Genomic DNA, 21,697 nt, shown 5'->3' with positions numbered 1-21,697 from the left:
CTTGGTGAGACCACATCTTGAGTATTGTGTGCAGTTTTGGTTGCCTTATCTGAGGAAGGATGTTCTTGCCATGGAAGGAGTGCAGCAAAGATTCACCAGACTGATACCTGGGATGGCAGGAATGACGTATGAGGAGAGATTGGGTCGATTGGGCTTGTACTCGCTGGAGTTTAGAAGAATGAGAGGGGATCTCATCGAAACTTATAAAATTCTAACAGGACTGGACAGACTAGATGCTGGAAGGATGTTCCCAATGGCGGGGAGTCCAGAACCAGGGGTCACAGTCTAAGGATAAGGGGCAAGCCATTTAGGACAGAGATGAGGAGGAATTTCTTCACCCAGAGAGTGGTGAACCTGTGGAATTCTCTACCGCAGAAGGCAGTAGAGGCCAATTCATTAAATATATTCAAGAAGGAGTTGGATATATTTCTTAAGGCTAAAGGGATCAAGGGATATGGGGAGAAGGCAGGGACAGGGTACTGAATTTGGACAATCAGCCATGATCTCATTGAATGGCGGAGCAGGCTCGAGGGGCTGAATGGCCTACTCCTGCTCCTATCTTCTATGTTTCTATGTTTCTTTACTCCTGTCCTCAACATACTGGTGTAGCTGTCAAATAGTCTGTAACTTCCCAATCACAGAATGATACAGCACGGAAAGAGGCCATTCGGCCCATCGTGCCTGTGCCGGCTCTTGGAAACAGCTCTCCAATGAGTCCCACTCCGCCTTGCTCGTCCCCCACAGCCTTGCAAATTTTTCCCCGTCAAGTATTTCTCCAATTCCCTCTTGAAAGCTACTATTGAATCTGCTTCCACCGCCCTTTCAGGCAGCGCGTTCCAGATCACAACAACTCGCTGTGTAAAAATTAATTCTCCTCATCTCCCCCTCCGGTTCTTTTGTCAATTATCTTAAATCTGTGTCCTCTGGTTACCCACTGTCCTGTCACTGGAAACACTTTCTCCTTCTTTACGTGGCAGAAGAACCAACTAGTGGTGTTCCGCAGGGGTCAGTGCTGGGACCCCAACTCTTTACAATCTATATTAACGATTTGGATGAAGGGACCGAGTGCAACATATCCAAGTTTGCCGACGATACAAAGATGGGAGGGAAAGCAGTGAGTGAGGAGGACATAAAAAACCTGCAAAAGGACATAGACAGGCTAAGTGAGTGGGCAGAGATTTGGTAGCTGCAATATAATGTTGGAAAGTGTGAGGTTATGCACTTTGGCAGAAAAAATCAAAGAGCAAGTTATTATCTAAATGGAGAGAAACTGCAAAGTGCTACAGTACAAAGGGATCTAGAGGTCCTGGTGCATGAAACACAAAAAGTTAGTATGCAGGTGCAGCAGGTGATCAGGAAGGCCAATGGAATCTTGGCTTTTATTGCAAGGGGGATGGAGTATAAAAACAGGGAAGTCTTGCTGCAGTTATACAGGGTATTGGTGAGGCCACACCTGGAATACTGCGTGCAGTTTTGGTTTCCATATTTAAGAAAAGATATACTTGCTCTCGAGGCGGTTCAGAGAAGGTTCGCTCGGTTGATTCCGGAGATGAGGGGGTTGACGTATGAGGAAAGGTTGAGTAGGTTGGGCCTCTACTCATTGGAGTTCAGAAGAATGAGAGGCGATCTTATCGAAACATATAAGATTGTGAGGGGGCTTGATCGGGTGGATGCGGTGAGGATGTTTCCACTGATGGGTGAGACTAGAACTAGGGGGCATAATCTTAGAATAAGGGGCTGCCCTTTCAAAACTGAGATGAGGAGAAACTTCTTCACTCAGAGGGTAGTAAATCTATGGAATTTGTTACCTCAGAGCGCTGTGGAAGCTGCGACATTAAATAAATTTAAAATGGAGATAGACAGTTTCCTAGCAGATAAGGGAATTAGGGGTTACGGGGAGAGGGCAGGGAAGTGGACGTGAATCTAGATTCGGATCAGCCATGATCCTATTGAATGGCGGAGCAGGCCCGAGGGGCCGTATAGCCGACTCCTGCTCCTACTTCTTATATTCTTATGTTCTTATGACATAAGAAAAAACCTTTTTACTCAGCGAGTGGTTAGGATCCGGAATGCACTGCCTGAAAGGGTGGTGGAGGCAGATTCAATCGTGGCTTTCAAAAGGGAGTTGGATAAGTACTGCAGTGTATGTGCCTTTAAGAGCCCCAGGTGTGCTGTAATGCCGGTAATTGCCACTCGGGCTATATAAGCCTGTATATTGTGTATATCCGTTAGAACCCCCCCCGCCAAGACTTTGCTTAGTAAATACCTATGAACCAACTTCTGTCTTCAGTGTCTTTATCAACACACGGACACTACAAGTACCTGAAGGAAAAAAAATTGCAGGGCTACGGGGAAAGGGCGGGGGAGTGGGACTGGCTGAAGTGCTCCTTGCAGAGAGACGGCACGGGCTCGACGGTCCGAATGGCCTCCTTCTGTGCTGTCACCGTTCTATGATTCTATGGGGGCGATTTTGATAATGGGGGCGTGTTGGAGGCGGGGCTGCTGCTTGTCGGGTTTTAGTCCCACCTCCATCGATTTGTGGCCAACCCACCGGGCTCAGCGGGCTCAGCAGGCCAATTAAGGGACAGCCGGTTACAGAGAACGTCAGCAAGGGCTAACAAGGGAAATTAGGGATAGCATAAGATCCAAGGAGAGGACATATAAATTGGCCAGAAAAAGCAATAATCCTGAGGATTGGGCGCAGTTTAGGATTCAACAAAGGAGGACAAAGGGATTAATTAAGAAAGGGAAAATAGAATATGAGAGTAAGCTTGCAGGGAACATAAAAACTGACTGTAAAAGCTTTTATAGATATGTGAAGAGAAAAAGATTGGTGAAGTCAAGCGTAGGTCCCTTGCAGTCAGAATCAGGGGAATTTATAATGGGAAACAAGGAAATGGCAGACCAACTAAATATATACTTTGGTTCTGTCTTCACAAAGGAGGACACAAATAACCTCCCAGAGATGCCGGGGAACATAGGGTCTGATGAAAGAGAGTAACTGAAAGAAATCAGTATTTGTAGGGAAATGGTGTTAGGAAAATTGATGAGACTGAAGGCCGATAAATCCCCAGGGCCTGATGGTCTACATCCTAGGGTACTTAAGGAAGTGGCCCTAGAGATATTGATGCATTACTGGTCATCTTCCAGAATTCGATAGACTCTGGAACAGTACCCATGGATTGGAGGGTAGCTAATGTTACCCCACTATTCAAAAAAGGTGGTAGAGAAAAAGTGGGGAATTATAGACCGGTAAGCCTGACATCGGTAGTGGGGAAAATGCTAGAGTCTATTATAAAAGATGTAATAGCAGAGCACTTGGAAAGCAGTGACAGGGTTGGACAAACTCAACATGGATTTACAAAAGGTAAATCGTGCTTGACTGATCGACTGCAATTTTCTGAGGATATAACTGGTAAAATAGATAAGGGAGAACCAGTGGATGTGGTGTATTTGGACATTCAGAAGGCTTTCGATAAGGTCTCACATAAGAGATTAGCGTGCAGAATTAAGGCACATGGGATTGGGGGCAAGGTATTGACTTGGATAGAGAACTGGTTGGTGGACAGAAAGCAAAGAGTTGGAATAAACGGGTCGTTTTCCGAGTGGCAGGCAGTGACTAGTGGGGTACCGCAAGGATCGGTCCTTGGACCCCAGCTGTTCACAATATATATTAATGATCTGGACGAGGGAATTGGATGTTATATCTCCAAATTTGCAGACGACACAAAGCTGGGCGGGAGGGTAAGCTGCGAGGAGGATGTCGGGAAACTCCAGTACGATTTGGACAGGTTGGGTGATTGGGCAGAAACATGGCAAATGCACTATAATGTGGATAAATGTGAGGTTATCCACTTTGGTGGCAAAAACAGGAAGGCAGACTATTATTTGAATGGCAATGGATTGGGAGAAGGGGAAGTGCAAAGAGACCTGGGTGTCCTTGTGCACCAGTCGCTGAAGGTAAGCATGCAGGTGCAGCAGGTGGTTAAGAAGGCAAATGGTGTGTTGGCCTTCGTAGCAAGAGGGTTCGAGTACAGGAACAAGGATGTCTTGCTACAGTTGTACAGGGCCTTGGTGAGGCCGCACCTTGAGTATTGTGTGCAGTTTTGGTCACCTTACCTGAGGAAGGACGTTCTTGCCATGGAAGGAGTGCAGCGAAGATTCACCAGGCTGATACCTGGGATGGCAGGAATGACGTATGAGGAGAGATTGTGTCGATTGGGCTTATACTCACTGGAGTTTAGAAGATTGAGAGGGGATCTCATCGAAACCTATAAAATTCTGTCAGGTCTGGACAGACTAGATGCAGAAAGGATGTTTCTGATGGCCGGGGAGTCCAGAACCAGGGGTCATCGTCTAAGGATAAGGGGTAAGCCATTTAGGACTGAAATGAGGAGGGATTTCTTCACCCAGAGGGTGGTGAGCCTCTGGAATTCTCTGCCACAGAGGGCGGTGGAGGCCAGTTCATTAAATATATTCAAGAAAGATTTGGATATATTTCTTGAGGCTAAAGGGATCAAGGGATATGGGGAGAAGGCAGGGACAGGGTACTGAATTTGGATGATCAGCCATGATCTCGTTGAATGGCGGAGCAGGCTCGAAGGGCCGAATGGCCTACTCCTGCTCCTAGTTTCTATGTTTCTAAGTCCCTCATCCCTGGTACCATTCTGGTCAATCTCCTCTTAACCTTCTCTGCTCTAAGGAGAACAACCCCAGCTTCTCCAGTCTCTCCACGTAACCGAAGTCCCTCATCCCTGGTACCATTCTGGTCAATCTCGCCTTAACCTTCTCTGCTCCAAGGAGAACAATCCCAGCTTCTCCAGTCTCTCCACGTAACTGAAGTCCCTCATCCTTGGTACCATTCTGGTCAATCTCCTCTGCACCCTCTCCAAGGCCTTGACCTCCTTCCTAAAGTGCGGTGCCCAGAAAATGGACACAATACTCCAGCTGAGGCCTCACCTAGCGATTTATATAAAGGTTTAGCATTTGACTGAGTGCAATCACTGCACCCATCTTCTGCAGCGAAGCCAGGCCAGGTTTTGTCAAAGACGCACCGCATTACGAAATCTGTTCCGAGATTTCCAACCAACAGATCCATTCAATTCAATTCAATTCAATTCAAATCGCTTTATTGGCATGATAAGGTACATCTTATGTTGCCAAAGCATCGAAAAACATTCATGGTTGAACACATAAACGCAGATCTATTCATACAGTGTATAAACAGATATATCCCTGAGTGTATAAATATACATTCGTATAATTTGTATATACTCTTTTCTTAGGTTTACTGGTTGTCCCTCTGTTTATGGCTAGCTGTAACATAGTGTGCCGCTAAGGTTACACAGTTTCTCTGTTCCCCTAGTAGGTATGGGGGTTTTTGGTCGTCATTCAAATTTCTGAATTCAGGGCATATTTGTGTGAATTTTGGGTAGAAATTCTCCCTGATGCCCTGATATTTTCCACAACCTGTGAGGAAGTGCATCTCTGTCTCTACCACTCCCTGACTGCAGTGAGAGCATATCCTGTCCTCTCTTGGCAGCCGGGTCTGTCTGTGTCTGCCTTTTTCGATCGCCAGGCTATGTTCACTAAGTCTGTACCTTGTCAAGGTTTTTCTCAGTTTGCTATCCTTTACCCTGGTCAGGTATTCAGCCATGTTGTATTGTCTGTTTAGGGCCAAGTAGCAATTGAGTTTGTTTTGGGTTTTTGTTGTTTCTGCCCAATATGACAGGTATTTTTGCTTAGACAGGAAAACGCCCCAGGTTTTGTGAACGCTAAGCTCTGGAATTCCCTCCCTAAACCTCTCCGCCTCTCTCTCCTCCTTTAAGACGCTCCTTAAAACCTACCTCTTTGACCACGCTTTTGGTCACCTGTCCTAAGTATCTCCTTATGTGGCTGGGTGTCAAATTTATGTCTGATTTACACTCCTGTGAAGCACCTTGGGATGTTTTAAGAACAGGAGGAGGCCATTCAGCCCCTCGAGCCGGTTACACAGGAACAGGAGGAGGCCATTCAGCCCCTCGAGCCGGTTACACAGGAACAGGAGGAGGCCATTCAGCCCCTCGAGCCGGTTACACAGGAACAGGAGGAGGCCCATTCAGTCCCCTCGAGCCGGTTACACAGGAACAGGAGGAGGCCATTCAGCCCCTCGAGCCAGTTCCACCATCATAGAAGAGAGGGAGATTAACTCACACAGGTGATGTTGGGAAGATCTTGCTCAGGGAGTAGTTTATGTGACCCATGACCACGTCCAGATCTTCAAGAGTTTGAAACTTCACTGAGTAAGTGGCCTTCTCTGTTTCCATGACAACCTAATCGCAGTGGGGAAAAAAGAATATTAAATGTAACAGCACGGATTAGATACCGAGTAAATTTCCCTCTACTCTGTCCCATCAAACACTCCCAGGGCAGGTATAGCACGGGTTAGATACAGAGTAAATTTCCCTCTACTCTGTCCCATCAAACACTCCCAGGGCAGGTACAGCACGGGTTAGATACAGAGTAAAGCTCCCTCTACACTGTCCCATCAAACACTCCCAGGGCAGGTACAGCACGGGTTAGATACAGAGTAAAGCTCCCTCTACACTGTCCCATCAAACACTCCCAGGGCAGGTACAGCACGGGTTAGATACAGAGTAAAGCTCCCTCTACACTGTCCCATCAAACACTCCCAGGGCAGGTGCAGCATGGGTTAGATACAGAGTAAAGCTCCCTCTACACTGTCCCATCAAACACTCCCAGGGCAGGTACAGCACGGGTTAGATACAGAGTAAAGCTCCCTCTACACTGTCCCATCAAACACTCCCAGGGCAGGTACAGCACGGGTTAGATACAGAGTAAAGCTCCCTCTACACTGTCCCATCAAACACTCCCAGGGCAGGTACAGCACGGGTTAGATACAGAGTAAAGCTCCCTCTACACTGTCCCATCAAACACTCCCAGGGCAGGTACAGCACGGGTTAGATACAGAGTAAAGCTCCCTCTACACTGTCCCATCAAACACTCCCAGGGCAGGTGCAGCATGGGTTAGATACAGAGTAAAGCTCCCTCTACACTGTCCCCATCAAACACTCCCAGGGCAGGTACAGCACGGGTTAGATACAGAGTAAAGCTCCCTCTACACTGTCCCATCAAACACTCCCAGGGCAGGTACAGCACGGGGTTAGATACAAAGTAAAGCTCCCTCTACACTGTCCCATCAAACACTCCCAGGGCAGGTACAGCACGGGTTAGATACAGAGTAAAGCTCCCTCTACACTGTCCCATCAAACACTCCCAGGGCAGGTACAGCACGGGTTAGATACAGAGTAAAGCTCCCTCTACACTGTCCCATCAAACACTCCCAGGGCAGGTGCAGCATGGGTTAGATACAGAGTAAAGCTCCCTCTACACTGTCCCATCAAACACTCCCAGGGCAGGTACAGCACGGGTTAGATACAGAGTAAAGCTCCCTCTACACTGTCCCATCAAACACTCCCAGGGCAGGTACAGCACGGGTTAGATACAGAGTAAAGCTCCCTCTACACTGTCCCATCAAACACTCCCAGGGCAGGTACAGCACGGGTTAGATACAGAGTAAAGCTCCCTCTACACTGTCCCATCAAACACTCCCAGGGCAGGTACAGCACGGGTTAGATACAGAGTAAAGCTCCCTCTACACTGTCCCATCAAACACTCCCAGGGCAGGTGCAGCATGGGTTAGATACAGAGTAAAGCTCCCTCTACACTGTCCCCATCAAACACTCCCAGGGCAGGTACAGCACGGGTTAGATACAGAGTAAAGCTCCCTCTACACTGTCCCATCAAACACTCCCAGGGCAGGTACAGCACGGGGTTAGATACAAAGTAAAGCTCCCTCTACACTGTCCCATCAAACACTCCCAGGGCAGGTACAGCACGGGTTAGATACAGAGTAAAGCTCCCTCTACACTGTCCCAGGGCAGGTACAGCACGAGTCAAACACTCCCAGGAAAGATATAACGCACATTCTGTCTTCCTCTGTCCGTCTCACTACTTCTGTCTCTCCACCATCTCACTCTAACTCTCACTCTCTCTCTGTCTCGCTCTCTCTCTCCCTGTCTCTCTGTCTCTCTATCTCTCTCTGACTCTCTATCTCTCTGTCTTTCTCTCTCTGTCCCTCTCTCTCTCTCTCTCTGTCTCTGTCCCTCTCTGTATCTCTGTCTGTCTGTCTGTCTGTCTGTCTCTCTCTCTCTGTCTCAATTCAATTCAATTCAATTCAAATTGCTTTATTGGCATGACAAGACACATCTTATGTTGCCAAAGCACAGAAATACATGTATGATTGACCACATAAACACCGATCTAGACATACAGTGTATAGACAAGTATACCCATGTATACATAGATATACACATATATAATATGCATATAATCGTTTCTTAGATTTAATGTGTCAATGGTTGTCCCTCTGCTTGTGGCAAGCTGTAACATAGTTTGCCGCTATAGTTACACATTTTCTCTGTTCCCCCAATAGATATGGGAGTTTCTGGTGGTCATTCAGATTTTTGAATTCAGGGCATATTTTTGTGAATTTTGGGTAGAAATTCTCTCTGTCTGTCTCTCTGTCTGTCTGTCTCTCTCTCTCTCCCGGTCTCTCTGTCTCTCTATCTCTCTCTGTCTCTCTGCCTCTCTCTGTCTCTCTCTGTCTCTCTCTGTCTCTCTGTCTCTCTCTGTGCCTCTCTCTGTCTCTCTATCTCTCTCTGTCTCTCTCTGTCTCTCTCTGTGCCTCTCTCTGTGCCTCTCTCTGTCTCTCTGTCTCTCTGTCTCTCTCACTCTCTCTGTCTCTGCCCACTGGATTCCATACCTTCACAGATCTCACCTACCTGATCTGGATGAAGGGGTGTCAGGTTTCGTATCTCCAGAAAATTGAAGGTGCTCTCGATCTGAAATATGAATCAGATTCATTAGAATTAAGCTGGTGTAATGAGTTACAGGCTGGAATCTAATCGAGGGGTTCGGGGGGTTTATATATAGAATAACAGATACCCGGGAGTGAGTTACAGGCTGGAATCTAATCGAGGGGTTCGGGGGGTTTATATATAGAATAACAGATACCCGGGAGTGAGTTACAGGCTGGAATCTAATCGAGGGGTTCAGGGTGGATTTATATATAGAATAACAGATACCCGGGAGTGAGTTACAGGCTGGAATCTAATCGAGGGGTTCGGGGGGTTTATATATAGAATAACAGATACCGGGGAGTGAGTTATAGGCTGGGATCTAATCGAGGGGTTCGGGGGGTTTATATATAGAATAACAGATACCCGGGAGTGAGTTACAGGCTGGAATCTAATCGAGGGGTTCGGGGGGTTTATATATAGAATAACAGATACCCGGGAGTAAGTTACAGGCTGGAATCTAATCCAGGGGTTCGGGGGGTTTATATATAGAATAACAGATACCCGGGAGTGAGTTACAGGCTGGAATCTAATCCAGGGGTTCGGGGGGTTTATATATAGAATAACAGATACCCGGGAGTGAGTTACAGGCTGGAATCTAATCGAAGGGTTCGGGGGTGTATATATAGAATAACAGATACCCGGGAGTGAGTTACAGGCTGGAATCTAATCGAGGGGTTCGGGGGGGTTTATATATCGAATAACAGATACCCGGGAGTGAGTTACAGGCTGGAATCTAATCGAGGGGTTCAGGGGGTTTATATATAGAATAACAGATACCCGGGAGTGAGTTACGGGCTGGAATCTAATCGAGGGGTTCAGGGGGTTTATATATAGAATAACAGATATCCGGGAGTGAGGCTGGAATCTAATCGAGGGGTTCAGGGGGGTTTATATATAGAATAACAGATACCCGGGAGTGAGTTACAGGCTGGAATCTAATCGAGGGGTTCGGGGGGTTTATATATAGAATAACAGATACCTGGGAGTGAGGCTGGAATCTAATCGAGGGGTTCGGGGGGGTTTATATATAGAATAATAGATACCCGGGAGTGAGTTACAGGCTGGAATCTAATCGAGGGGTTCGGGGGGTTTATATATAGAATAATAGATACCCGGGAGTGAGTTACAGGCTGGAATCTAATCGAGAGGTTCGGGGGGTTTAAAGATAGAATAATAGATACCCGGGAGTGAGTTACAGGCCGGGTTCTAAGCCTCGGTGTTGGTTGGTCTACTTACCTTGGCTGGCACTCTCAAGCTGAGAAGACACATTCTCCATGCAGTCAAGACCTGAGGAATTGGAGAGAAGAGTCACTGTTAGGGGATCAGTGCAGATCCAGAAAACCTGGCACAAAGGAAGAAGGTTGTGGTTGTTGGAGGCCCATCATCTCAGCCCCAGCACATCACCACAGGAGCTCCTAGTGTCCTGGGCCCAACCATCTTCAGCTGCTTCATCAATGACCTTCCCTCCATCTAAAACCCCCGCTGTCCCGTATCCTAATTCTCACCAAGTCCCGTTCGCCCATCACCCTCCACCTGTTTCTCGCTGACCTAGATTGGCTCCCACTCCGGCAACGCCTGCATTTAAAAATTCTCCCCCATCCTCCTGGTCACAACACCTCCGCGGCCATCGCACCCCTCCCTGTCTCTGTAACCTCCTCCAGCCCCTACAACCCTCCGAGATCTCTGCGTATAGGGAGTGAGTGGGGGAGTGGGATTAGACTAGGTGAGATATTAAAGGGTGCGGGGAGTGAGGGGGGGTAGTGGGATAAGACTGGGTGGGATATTAAAGGGTGCGGGGAGTGAGGGGGAGAGTGGGATTAGACTGGGTGAGATATTAAAGGGTGTGGGGAGTGAGGGGGAGAGTGGGATTAGACTGGGTGAGATATTAAAGGGTATGGGGAGTGAGGGGGGGAGTGGGATTAGACTGGGTGGGATATTAAAGGGTGCAGGGAGTGAGGGGCAGAGTGGGATTAGACTGGGTGGGATATTAAAGGGTACGGGGAGTGAGGGGGAGAGTGGGATTAGACTGGGTGGGATATTAAAGGGTACGGGGAGTGAGGGGGAGAGTGGGATTAGACTGGGTGGGATATTAAAGGGTACGGGGAGTGAGGGGGAGAGTGGGATTAGACTGGGTGGGACATTAAAGGGTGCGGGGAGTGAGGGGGAGAGTGGGATTAGACTGGGTGGGATATTAAAGGGCGCGGGGAGTGAGGGGGAGAGTGGGATTAGACTGGGTGGGATATTAAAGGGTGTGGGGAGTGAGCAGGAGAGTGGGATTAGACTGGGTGGGATATTAAAGGGTATGGGGAGTGAGCGGGAGAGTGGGATTAGACTGGGTGGGATATTAAAGGGTATGGGGAGTGAGGGGGAGAGTGGGATTAGACTGGGTGGGATATTAAAGGGTGTGGGGAGTGAGCGGGAGAGTCGGATTAGACTGGGTGGGATATTAAAGGGTATGGGGAGTGAGCGGGAGAGTGGGATTAGACTGGGTGGGATATTAAAGGGTATGGGGAGTGAGGGGAGAGTGGGATTAGACTGGGTGAGATATTAAAGGGGGCGGGGAGTAAGGGGGAGAGTTGGATTAGACTGGGTGGGATATTAAAGAGTACGGGGAGTGAGGGGCAGAGTGGGATTAGACTAGGTGGGATATTAAAGGGTACGGGGAGTGAGGGAGAGAGTGGGATTAGACTGGGTGGGATATTAAAGGGTACGGGGAGTGAGGGGGAGAGTGGGATTAGACTGGGTGGGATATTAAAGGGTGCGCGGAGTGAGGGGAGAGTGGGATTAGACTGGGTGGGATATTAAAGGGTGTGGGGAGTGAGGGGAGAGTGGGATTAGACTAGGTGGGATATTAAAGAGTACGGGGAGTGAGGGGGAGAGTGGGATTAGACTGGGTGGGATATTAAAGGGTGCGGGGAGTGAGGGGAGAGTGGGATTAGACTGGGTGGGATATTAAAGGGTGCGGGGAGTGAGGGGGAGAGTGGGATTAGACTGGTGGGATATTAAAGGGTGCGGGGAGTGAGGGGGAGAGTGGGATTAGACTGGGTGGGATATTAAAGGGTACGGGGAGTGAGGGGGAGAGTGGGATTAGACTGGGTGGGATATTAAAGGGTACGGGGAGTGAGGGGGAGAGTGGGATTAGACTGGGTGGGATATTAAAGGGTGCGCGGAGTGAGGGGAGAGTGGGATTAGACTGGGTGGGATATTAAAGGGTGTGGGGAGTGAGGGGAGAGTGGGATTAGACTAGGTGGGATATTAAAGAGTACGGGGAGTGAGGGGGAGAGTGGGATTAGACTGGGTGGGATATTAAAGGGTGTGGGGAGTGAGGGGAGAGTGGGATTAGACTGGGTGGGATATTAAAGGGTGTGGGGAGTGAGGGGAGAGTGGGATTAGACTGGGTGGGATATTAAAGGGTATGGGGAGAGGGGGAGAGTGGGATTAGACTGGGTGGGATATTAAAGGGTGCGCGGAGTGAGCGGGAGGGTGGGATTAGACTGGGTGGGATATTAAAGGGTACAGTGAGTGAGGGGAGAGTGGGATTAGACTGGGTGGGATATTAAAGGGTACGGGGAGTGAGGGGGAGAGTGGGATTAGACTGGTTGGGTTTTTAAAGGGTGCGGGGAGTGAGGGGGAGAGTGGGATTAGACTGGGTGGGATATTAAAGGGTACGGGGAGTGAGGGGGAGAGTGGGATTAGACTGGGTGGGATATTAAAGGGTACGGGGAGTGAGGGGGAGAGTGGGATTAGACTGGGTGGGATATTAAAGGGTACGGGGAGTGAGGGGGAGAGTGGGATTAGACTAGGTGAGATATTAAAAAGTGTGGGGAGTGAGGGGGGTAGTGGGATTAGACTGGGGGGGATATTAAAGGGTGCGGGGAGTGAGCGGGGTAGTGGGATTAGACTGGGTGGGATATTAAAGGGTACGGGGGGTGAGGGGGAGAGAGGAATTAGACTGGGTGGGATATTAAAGGGTACGGGGAGTGAGGGGGAGAGTGGGATTAGACTGGGTGGGATATTAAAGGGTATGGGGAGTGAGGGGGAGAGTGGGATTAGACTGGGTGGGATATTAAAGGGTGCGGGGAGTGAGGGGGAGAGTGGGATTAGACTGGGTGGGATATTAAAGGGTGCGGGGAGTGAGGGGGAGAGTGGGATTAGACTGGGTGGGATATTAAAGGGTGCGGTGAGTGAGGGGGAGAGTGGGATTAGACTAGGTGGGATATTAAAGGGTACGGGGAGTGAGGGGAGAGTGGGATTAGACTGGGTGGGATATTAAAGGGTGTGGGGAGTGAGGGGGAGAGTGGGATTAGACTGGGTGAGTTATTAAAGGGTGCGGGGAGTGAGGGGGAGAGTGGGTTTAGACTGGGTGGGATATTAAAGGGTACGGGGAGTGAGGGGGAGAGTTGGATTAGACTGGGTGGGATATCAAAGGGTATGGGGAGTGAGGGGGAGAGTGGGATTAGACTGGGTGGGATATTAAAGGGTGCGGGGAGTGAGGGGGAGAGTGGGATTAGACTGGGTGGGATATTAAAGGGTACGGGAGTGAGGGGGAGAGTGGGATTAGACTGGGTGAGATATTAAAGGGTATGGGGAGTGAGGGGGGGAGTGGGATTAGACTGGGTGGGATATTAAAGGGTACGGGGAGTGAGGGGGAGAGTGGGATTAGACTGGGTGGGATATTAAAGGGTGCAGGGAGTGAGGGGCAGAGTGGGATTAGACTGGGTGGGATATTAAATGGTGTGGGGAGTGAGCGGGAGAGTGGGGTTAGACTGGATGGGATATTAAAGGGTATGGGGAGTGAGCGGGAGAGTGGGATTAGACTGGGTGGGATATTAAAGGGTACGGGGAGTGAGGGGGAGAGTTGGATTAGACTGGGTGGGATATTAAAGGGTATGGGGAGTGAGGGGGAGAGTGGGATTAGACTGGGTGGGATATTAAAGGGTATGGGGAGTGAGCGGGAGAGTGGGATTAGACTGGGTGGGATATTAAAGGGTACGGGGAGTGAGGGGGAGAGTTGGATTAGACTGGGTGGGATATTAAAGGGTATGGGGAGTGAGGGGGAGAGTGGGATTAGACTGGGTGGGATATTAAAGGGTACGGGGAGTGAGGGGGAGAGTGGGATTAGACTGGGTGGGATATTAAAGGGTACGGGGAGTGAGGGGGAGAGTGGGATTAGACTGGGTGGGATATTAAAGGGTATGGGGAGTGAGGGGGAGAGTGGGATTCGACTGGGTAGGATATTAAAGGGTGCGCGGAGTGAGCGGAGAGTGGGATTAGACTGGGTGGGATATTAAAGGGTGCGCGGAGTGAGGGGAGAGTGGGATTAGACTGGGTGGGATATTAAAGGGTACAGGGAGTGAGGGGGAGAGTGGGATTAGACTGGGTGGGATTTTAAAGGGTACGGGGAGTGAGGGGCAGAGTGGGATTAGACTAGGTGGGATATTAAAGGGTACGGGGAGTGAGGGGAGAGTGGGATTAGACTGGGTGGGATATTAAAGGGTGTGGGGAGTGAGCAGGAGAGTGGGATTAGACTGGGTGGAATATTAAACGGTGCGCGGAGTGAGGGGAGAGTGGGATTAGACTGGGTGGGATATTAAAGGGTGTGGGGAGTGAGGGGAGAGTGGGATTAGACTAGGTGGGATATTAAAGAGTACGGGGAGTGAGGGGGAGAGTGGGATTAGACTGGGTGGGATATTAAAGGGTGCGGGGAGTGAGGGGAGAGTGGGATTAGACTGGGTGGGATATTAAAGGGTGCGGGGAGTGAGGGGGAGAGTGGGATTAGACTGGTGGGATATTAAAGGGTGCGGGGAGTGAGGGGGAGAGTGGGATTAGACTGGGTGGGATATTAAAGGGTACGGGGAGTGAGGGGGAGAGTGGGATTAGACTGGGTGGGATATTAAAGGGTACGGGGAGTGAGGGGGAGAGTGGGATTAGACTGGGTGGGATATTAAAGGGTGCGCGGAGTGAGGGGAGAGTGGGATTAGACTGGGTGGGATATTAAAGGGTGTGGGGAGTGAGGGGAGAGTGGGATTAGACTAGGTGGGATATTAAAGAGTACGGGGAGTGAGGGGGAGAGTGGGATTAGACTGGGTGGGATATTAAAGGGTGCGCGGAGTGAGCGGGAGGGTGGGATTAGACTGGGTGGGATATTAAAGGGTACAGTGAGTGAGGGGAGAGTGGGATTAGACTGGGTGGGATATTAAAGGGTACGGGGAGTGAGGGGGAGAGTGGGATTAGACTGGGTGGGATATTAAAGGGTACGGGGAGTGAGGGGGAGAGTGGGATTAGACTGGGTGGGATATTAAAGGGTACGGGGAGTGAGGGGGAGAGTGGGATTAGACTAGGTGAGATATTAAAAAGTGTGGGGAGTGAGGGGGTAGTGGGATTAGACTGGGGGGGATATTAAAGGGTGCGGAGAGTGAGGGGGAGAGTGGGATTAGACTGGGTGGGATATTAAAGGGTACGGGGAGTGAGGGGGAGAGTGGGATTAGACTGGGTGGGATATTAAAGGGTACGGGGAGTGAGGGGGAGAGTGGGATTAGATTGGGTGGGATATTAAAGGGTACGGGAGTGAGCGGGGTAGTGGGATTAGACTGGGTGGGATATTAAAGGGTACGGGGGGTGAGGGGGAGAGAGGAATTAGACTGGGTGGGATATTAAAGGGTACGGGGAGTGAGGGGGAGAGTGGGATTAGACTGGGTGGGATATTAAAGGGTATGGGGAGTGAGGGGGAGAGTGGGATTAGACTGGGTGGGATATTAAAGGGTGCGGGGAGTGAGGGGGAGAGTGAGATTAGACTGGGTGGGATATTAAAGGGTGCGGGGAGTGAGGGGGAGAGTGGGATTAGACTGGGTGGGATATTAAAGGGTGCGGTGAGTGAGGGGGAGAGTGGGATTAGACTAGGTGGGATATTAAAGGGTACGGGGAGTGAGGGGAGAGTGGGATTAGACTGGGTGGGATATTAAAGGGTGTGGGGAGTGAGGGGGAGAGTGGGATTAGACTGGGTGAGTTATTAAAGGGTGCGGGGAGTGAGGGGGAGAGTGGGTTTAGTCTGGGTGGGATATTAAAGGGTACGGGGAGTGAGGGGGAGAGTTGGATTAGACTGGGTGGGATATTAAAGGGTATGGGGAGTGAGGGGGAGAGTGGGATTAGACTGGGTGGGATATTAAAGGGTGCGGGGAGTGAGGGGGAGAGTGGGATTAGACTGGGTGGGATATTAAAGGGTACGGGAGTGAGGGGGAGAGTGGGATTAGACTGGGTGAGATATTAAAGGGTATGGGGAGTGAGGGGGGGAGTGGGATTAGACTGGGTGGGATATTAAAGGGTACGGGGAGTGAGGGGTAGAGTGGGATTAGACTGGTTGGGATATTAAAGGGTGCAGGGAGTGAGGGGCAGAGTGGGATTAGACTGGGTGGGATATTAAATGGTGTGGGGAGTGAGCGGGAGAGTGGGGTTAGACTGGATGGGATATTAAAGGGTATGGGGAGTGAGCGGGAGAGTGGGATTAGACTGGGTGGGATATTAAAGGGTACGGGGAGTGAGGGGGAGAGTTGGATTAGACTGGGTGGGATATTAAAGGGTATGGGGAGTGAGGGGGAGAGTGGGATTAGACTGGGTGGGATATTAAAGGGTATGGGGAGTGAGCGGGAGAGTGGGATTAGACTGGGTGGGATATTAAAGGGTACGGGGAGTGAGGGGGAGAGTTGGATTAGACTGGGTGGGATATTAAAGGGTATGGGGAGTGAGGGGGAGAGTGGGATTAGACTGGGTGGGATATTAAAGGGTACGGGGAGTGAGGGGGAGAGTGGGATTCGACTGGGTAGGATATTAAAGGGTGCGCGGAGTGAGCGGAGAGTGGGATTAGACTGGGTGGGATATTAAAGGGTGCGCGGAGTGAGGGGAGAGTGGGATTAGACTGGGTGGGATATTAAAGGGTACGGGGAGTGAGGGGAGAGTGGGATTAGACTGGGTGGGATATTAAAGGGTACAGGGAGTGAGGGGGAGAGTGGGATTAGACTGGGTGGGATTTTAAAGGGTACGGGGAGTGAGGGGGGAGTGGGATTAGACTGGGTGGGATATTAAAGGGTACGGGGAGTGAGGGAGAGAGGGATTAGACTGGGTGGATATTAAAGGGTACGGGGAGTGAGGGGGGAGAGTGGGATTAGACTGGGTGAGATGTTAATGGGTACAGGGAGTGAGGGGGAGAGTGGGATTAGACTGGGTGGGATATTAAAGGGTGTGGGGAGTGAGGGGGAGAGTGGGATTAGACTGGGTGGGATATTAAAGGGTACGGGGAGTGAGGGGAGAGAGGGATTAGACTGGGTGGGATATTAAAGGGTGCGGGGAGTGCAGGGGAGAGTGGGATTAGACTGGGTGGGATATTAAAGGGTGCGGGGAGTGAGGGGAGAGTGGGATTAGACTGGGTGGGATATTAAAGGGTACGGGGAGTGAGGGGGAGAGTGGGATTAGACTAGGTGAGATATTAAAAAGTGTGGGGAGTGAGGGGGTAGTGGGATTAGACTGGGGGGGATATTAAAGGGTGCGGAGAGTGAGGGGGAGAGTGGGATTAGACTGGGTGGGATATTAAAGGGTACGGGAGTGAGGGGAGAGTGGGATTAGACTGGGTGGATATTAAAGGGTACGGGGAGTGAGGGGGAGAGTGGGATTAGATTGGGTGGGATATTAAAGGGTACGGGAGTGAGCGGGGTAGTGGGATTAGACTGGGTGGGATATTAAAGGGTACGGGGGGTGAGGGGGAGAGAGGAATTAGACTGGGTGGGATATTAAAGGGTACGGGGAGTGAGGGGGAGAGTGGGATTAGACTGGGTGGGATATTAAAGGGTATGGGGAGTGAGGGGGAGAGTGGGATTAGACTGGGTGGGATATTAAAGGGTGCGGGGAGTGAGGGGGAGAGTGAGATTAGACCCTGGGTGGGATATTAAAGGGTGCGGGGAGTGAGGGGGAGAGTGGGATTAGACTGGGTGGGATATTAAAGGGTGCGGTGAGTGAGGGGGAGAGTGGGATTAGACTAGGTGGGATATTAAAGGGTACGGGGAGTGAGGGGAGAGTGGGATTAGACTGGGTGGGATATTAAAGGGTGTGGGGAGTGAGGGGGAGAGTGGATTAGACTGGGTGAGTTATTAAAGGGTGCGGGGAGTGAGGGGGAGAGTGGGTTTAGTCTGGGTGGGATATTAAAGGGTACGGGAGTGAGGGGGAGAGTTGGATTAGACTGGTGGGATATTAAAGGGTATGGGGAGTGAGGGGGAGAGTGGGATTAGACTGGGTGGGATATTAAAGGGTGCGGGGAGTGAGGGGGAGAGTGGGATTAGACTGGGTGGGATATTAAAGGGTACGGGAGTGAGGGGGAGAGTGGGATTAGACTGGGTGAGATATTAAAGGGTATGGGGAGTGAGGGGGGGAGTGGGATTAGACTGGGTGGGATATTAAAGGGTACGGGGAGTGAGGGGTAGAGTGGGATTAGACTGGTTGGGATATTAAAGGGTGCAGGGAGTGAGGGGCAGAGTGGGATTAGACTGGGTGGGATATTAAATGGTGTGGGGAGTGAGCGGGAGAGTGGGGTTAGACTGGATGGGATATTAAAGGGTATGGGGAGTGAGCGGGAGAGTGGGATTAGACTGGGTGGGATATTAAAGGGTACGGGGAGTGAGGGGGAGAGTTGGATTAGACTGGGTGGGATATTAAAGGGTATGGGGAGTGAGGGGGAGAGTGGATTAGACTGGGTGGGATATTAAAGGGTATGGGAGTGAGCGGGAGAGTGGGATTAGACTGGGTGGGATATTAAAGGGTACGGGGAGTGAGGGGGAGAGTTGGATTAGACTGGGTGGGATATTAAAGGGTATGGGGAGTGAGGGGGAGAGTGGGATTAGACTGGGTGGGATATTAAAGGGTACGGGGAGTGAGGGGGAGAGTGGGATTCGACTGGGTAGGATATTAAAGGGTGCGCGGAGTGAGCGGAGAGTGGGATTAGACTGGGTGGGATATTAAAGGGTGCGCGGAGTGAGGGGAGAGTGGGATTAGACTGGGTGGGATATTAAAGGGTACGGGGAGTGAGGGGAGAGTGGGATTAGACTGGGTGGGATATTAAAGGGTACAGGGAGTGAGGGGGAGAGTGGGATTAGACTGGGTGGGATTTTAAAGGGTACGGGGAGTGAGGGGGGAGTGGGATTAGACTGGGTGGGATATTAAAGGGTACGGGGAGTGAGGGGAGAGAGGGATTAGACTGGGTGGGATATTAAAGGGTACGGGGAGTGAGGGGGGAGAGTGGGATTAGACTGGGTGAGATGTTAATGGGTACAGGGAGTGAGGGGGAGAGTGGGATTAGACTGGGTGGGATATTAAAGGGTGCGGGGAGTGAGGGGGAGAGTGGGATTAGACTGGGTGGGATATTAAAGGGTACGGGGAGTGAGGGGAGAGAGGGATTAGACTGGGTGGGATATTAAAGGGTGCGGGGAGTGCAGGGAGAGTGGGATTAGACTGGGTGGGATATTAAAGGGTGCGGGGAGTGAGGGGGAGAGTGGGATTAGACTGGGTGGGATATTAAAGGGTACGGGGAGTGAGGGGGGAGAGTGGGATTAGACTGGGTGAGATGTTAATGGGTACAGGGAGTGAGGGGGAGAGTGGGATTAGACTGGGTGGGATATTAAAGGGTGCGGGGAGTGAGGGGGAGAGTGGGATTAGACTGGGTGGGATATTAAAGGGTACGGGGAGTGAGGGGGAGAGTGGATTAGACTGGGTGGGATATTAAAGGGTACGGGGAGTGCAGGGGAGAGTGGGATTAGACTGGGTGGGATATTAAAGGGTACGGGGAGTGAGGGGCAGAGTGGGATTAGACTGGGTGAGATATTAAAGGGTGTGGGGAGTGAGGGATTAGACTGGGTGGGATATTAAAGGGTGTGGGCAGTGAGGGGGAGTGGGATTAGACTGGGGGATATTAAATGGTGTGGGGAGTGAGAGGGAGAGTGGGATTTGACTGGGTGGGATATTAAAGGGTGCGGGGAGTGAGGGGGAGAGTGGGATTAGACTGGGTGGGATATTAAAGGGTACGGGGAGTGAGGGGAGAGTGGGATTAGACTGGGTGGGATATTAAAGGGTACGGGAAGTGAGGGGGAGAGTGGGATTAGACTGGGTGGGATATTAAAGGGTACGGGGAGTGAGGGGAGAGTGGGATTAGACTGGGTGCGATCTTAAAGGGTGCGGGGAGTGAGGGGGAGAGTGGGATTAGACTGGGTGGGATATTAAATGGTACGGGGAGTGATGGGGAGAGAGGGATTAGACTAGGTGAGATATTAAAGGGTACGGGGAGTGAGGGGGCGAGTGGAATTAGACTGGGTGGGATATTAAAGGGTACGGGGAGTGAGGGGAGAGTGGGATTAGACTGCGTGAGATATTAATGGGTACAGGGAGTGAGGGGGAGAGTGGGATTAGACTGGGTGGGATATTAAAGGGTGCGGGGAGTGAGGGGGAGAGTGGGATTAGACTGGGTGGGATATTAAAGGGTACGGGGAGTGAGGGGGAGAGTGGGATTAGACTGGGTGGGATATTAAAGGGTACCGGGAGTGCAGGGGAGAGTGGGATTAGACTGGGTGGGATATTAAAGGGTACGGGGAGTGAGGGGCAGAGTGGGATTAGACTGGGTGAGATATTAAAGGGTGTGGGGAGTGAGGGATTAGAATGGGTGGGATATTAAAGGGTGTGGGGAGTGAGGGGGAGAGTGGGATTAGACTGGGGGGATATTAAAGTGTGTGGGGAGTGAGAGGGAGAGTGGGATTTGACTGGGTGGGATATTAAAGGGTGCGGGGAGTGAGGGGGGAGAGTGGGATTCGACTGGGTGGGATATTAAAGGGTGCGGGGAGTGAGCGGGGGAGTGGGATTAGACTGGGTGGGATATTAAAGGGTGCGGGGAGTGAGGGGGAGAGTGGGATTAGACTGGGTGGGATATTAAAGGGTACGGGGAGTGAGGGGGAGAGTGGGATTAGACTGGGTGGGATATTAAAGGGTACGGGGAGTGCAGGGGAGAGTGGGATTAGACTGGGTGGGATATTAAAGGGTACGGGGAGTGAGGGGGAGAGTGGGATTAGACTGGGTGGGATATTAAAGGGTACGGGAAGTGAGGGGGAGAGTGGGATTAGACTGGGTGGGATATTAAAGGGTGTGGGGAGTGAGGGGGAGAGTGGGATTAGACTGGGTGGGATATTAAAGGGTACGGGGAGTGAGGGGCAGAGTGGGATTAGACTGGGTGAGATATTAAAGGGTGTGGGGAGTGAGGGATTAGACTGGGTGGGATATTAAAGGGTGTGGGCAGTGAGGGGGAGAGTGGGATTAGACTGGGGGGATATTAAATGGTGTGGGGAGTGAGAGGGAGAGTGGGATTTGACTGGGTGGGATATTAAAGGGTGCGGGGAGTGAGGGGGAGAGTGGGATTAGACTGGGTGGGATATTAAAGGGTACGGGGAGTGAGGGGAGAGTGGGATTAGACTGGGTGGGATATTAAAGGGTACGGGAAGTGAGGGGGAGAGTGGGATTAGAATGGGTGGGATATTAAAGGGTACGGGGAGTGAGGGGGAGAGTGGGATTAGACTGGGTGCGATCTTAAAGGGTGCGGGGAGTGAGGGGGAGAGTGGGATTAGACTGGGTGGGATATTAAATGGTACGGGGAGTGATGGGGAGAGAGGGATTAGACTAGGTGAGATATTAAAGGGTACGGGGAGTGAGGGGGCGAGTGGGATTAGACTGGGTGGGATATTAAAGGGTACGGGGAG

The 21,697-nt window shown here is 50.9% G+C and overlaps 1 protein-coding gene and 1 long non-coding RNA gene across 2 annotated transcripts in view; both read right to left on the bottom strand.

The window, feature by feature from the left end:
• The window catches only part of LOC147118171 (capping protein, Arp2/3 and myosin-I linker protein 3-like), an 87,709-nt gene extending 82,650 nt beyond the window's left edge, over positions 1 to 5,059 (bottom strand). Inside the window, exon 1 of the mRNA XM_085983668.1 lies at positions 4,960 to 5,059. Within this exon, the coding sequence (XP_085839794.1) occupies positions 4,960 to 5,059 (100 nt within the window). The remainder of the gene's footprint in view (positions 1 to 4,959) is intronic.
• A 1,139-nt stretch (positions 5,060 to 6,198) lies between these two features.
• LOC147118170 (uncharacterized) lies at positions 6,199 to 10,209 on the bottom strand. The gene is made up of 3 exons (XR_015077811.1): positions 10,158 to 10,209; positions 8,844 to 8,903; positions 6,199 to 6,311 (listed from the first exon to the last, which is right to left on the bottom strand). It is a non-coding gene; the product is annotated as an uncharacterized LOC147118170 (long non-coding RNA).
• Between the last annotated feature and the right edge of the window lie 11,488 nt (positions 10,210 to 21,697).

Source organism: Somniosus microcephalus, chromosome 4 (assembly GCF_052327205.1).
Source record: "Somniosus microcephalus isolate GS21.2 chromosome 4, FLI_Smic_1.0, whole genome shotgun sequence".
Taxonomy (NCBI): Eukaryota; Metazoa; Chordata; class Chondrichthyes; order Squaliformes; family Somniosidae; genus Somniosus; species Somniosus microcephalus.
Note: the sequence above shows the minus strand (reverse complement) of the source record. Positions and strands in the feature narration are given on the sequence as shown.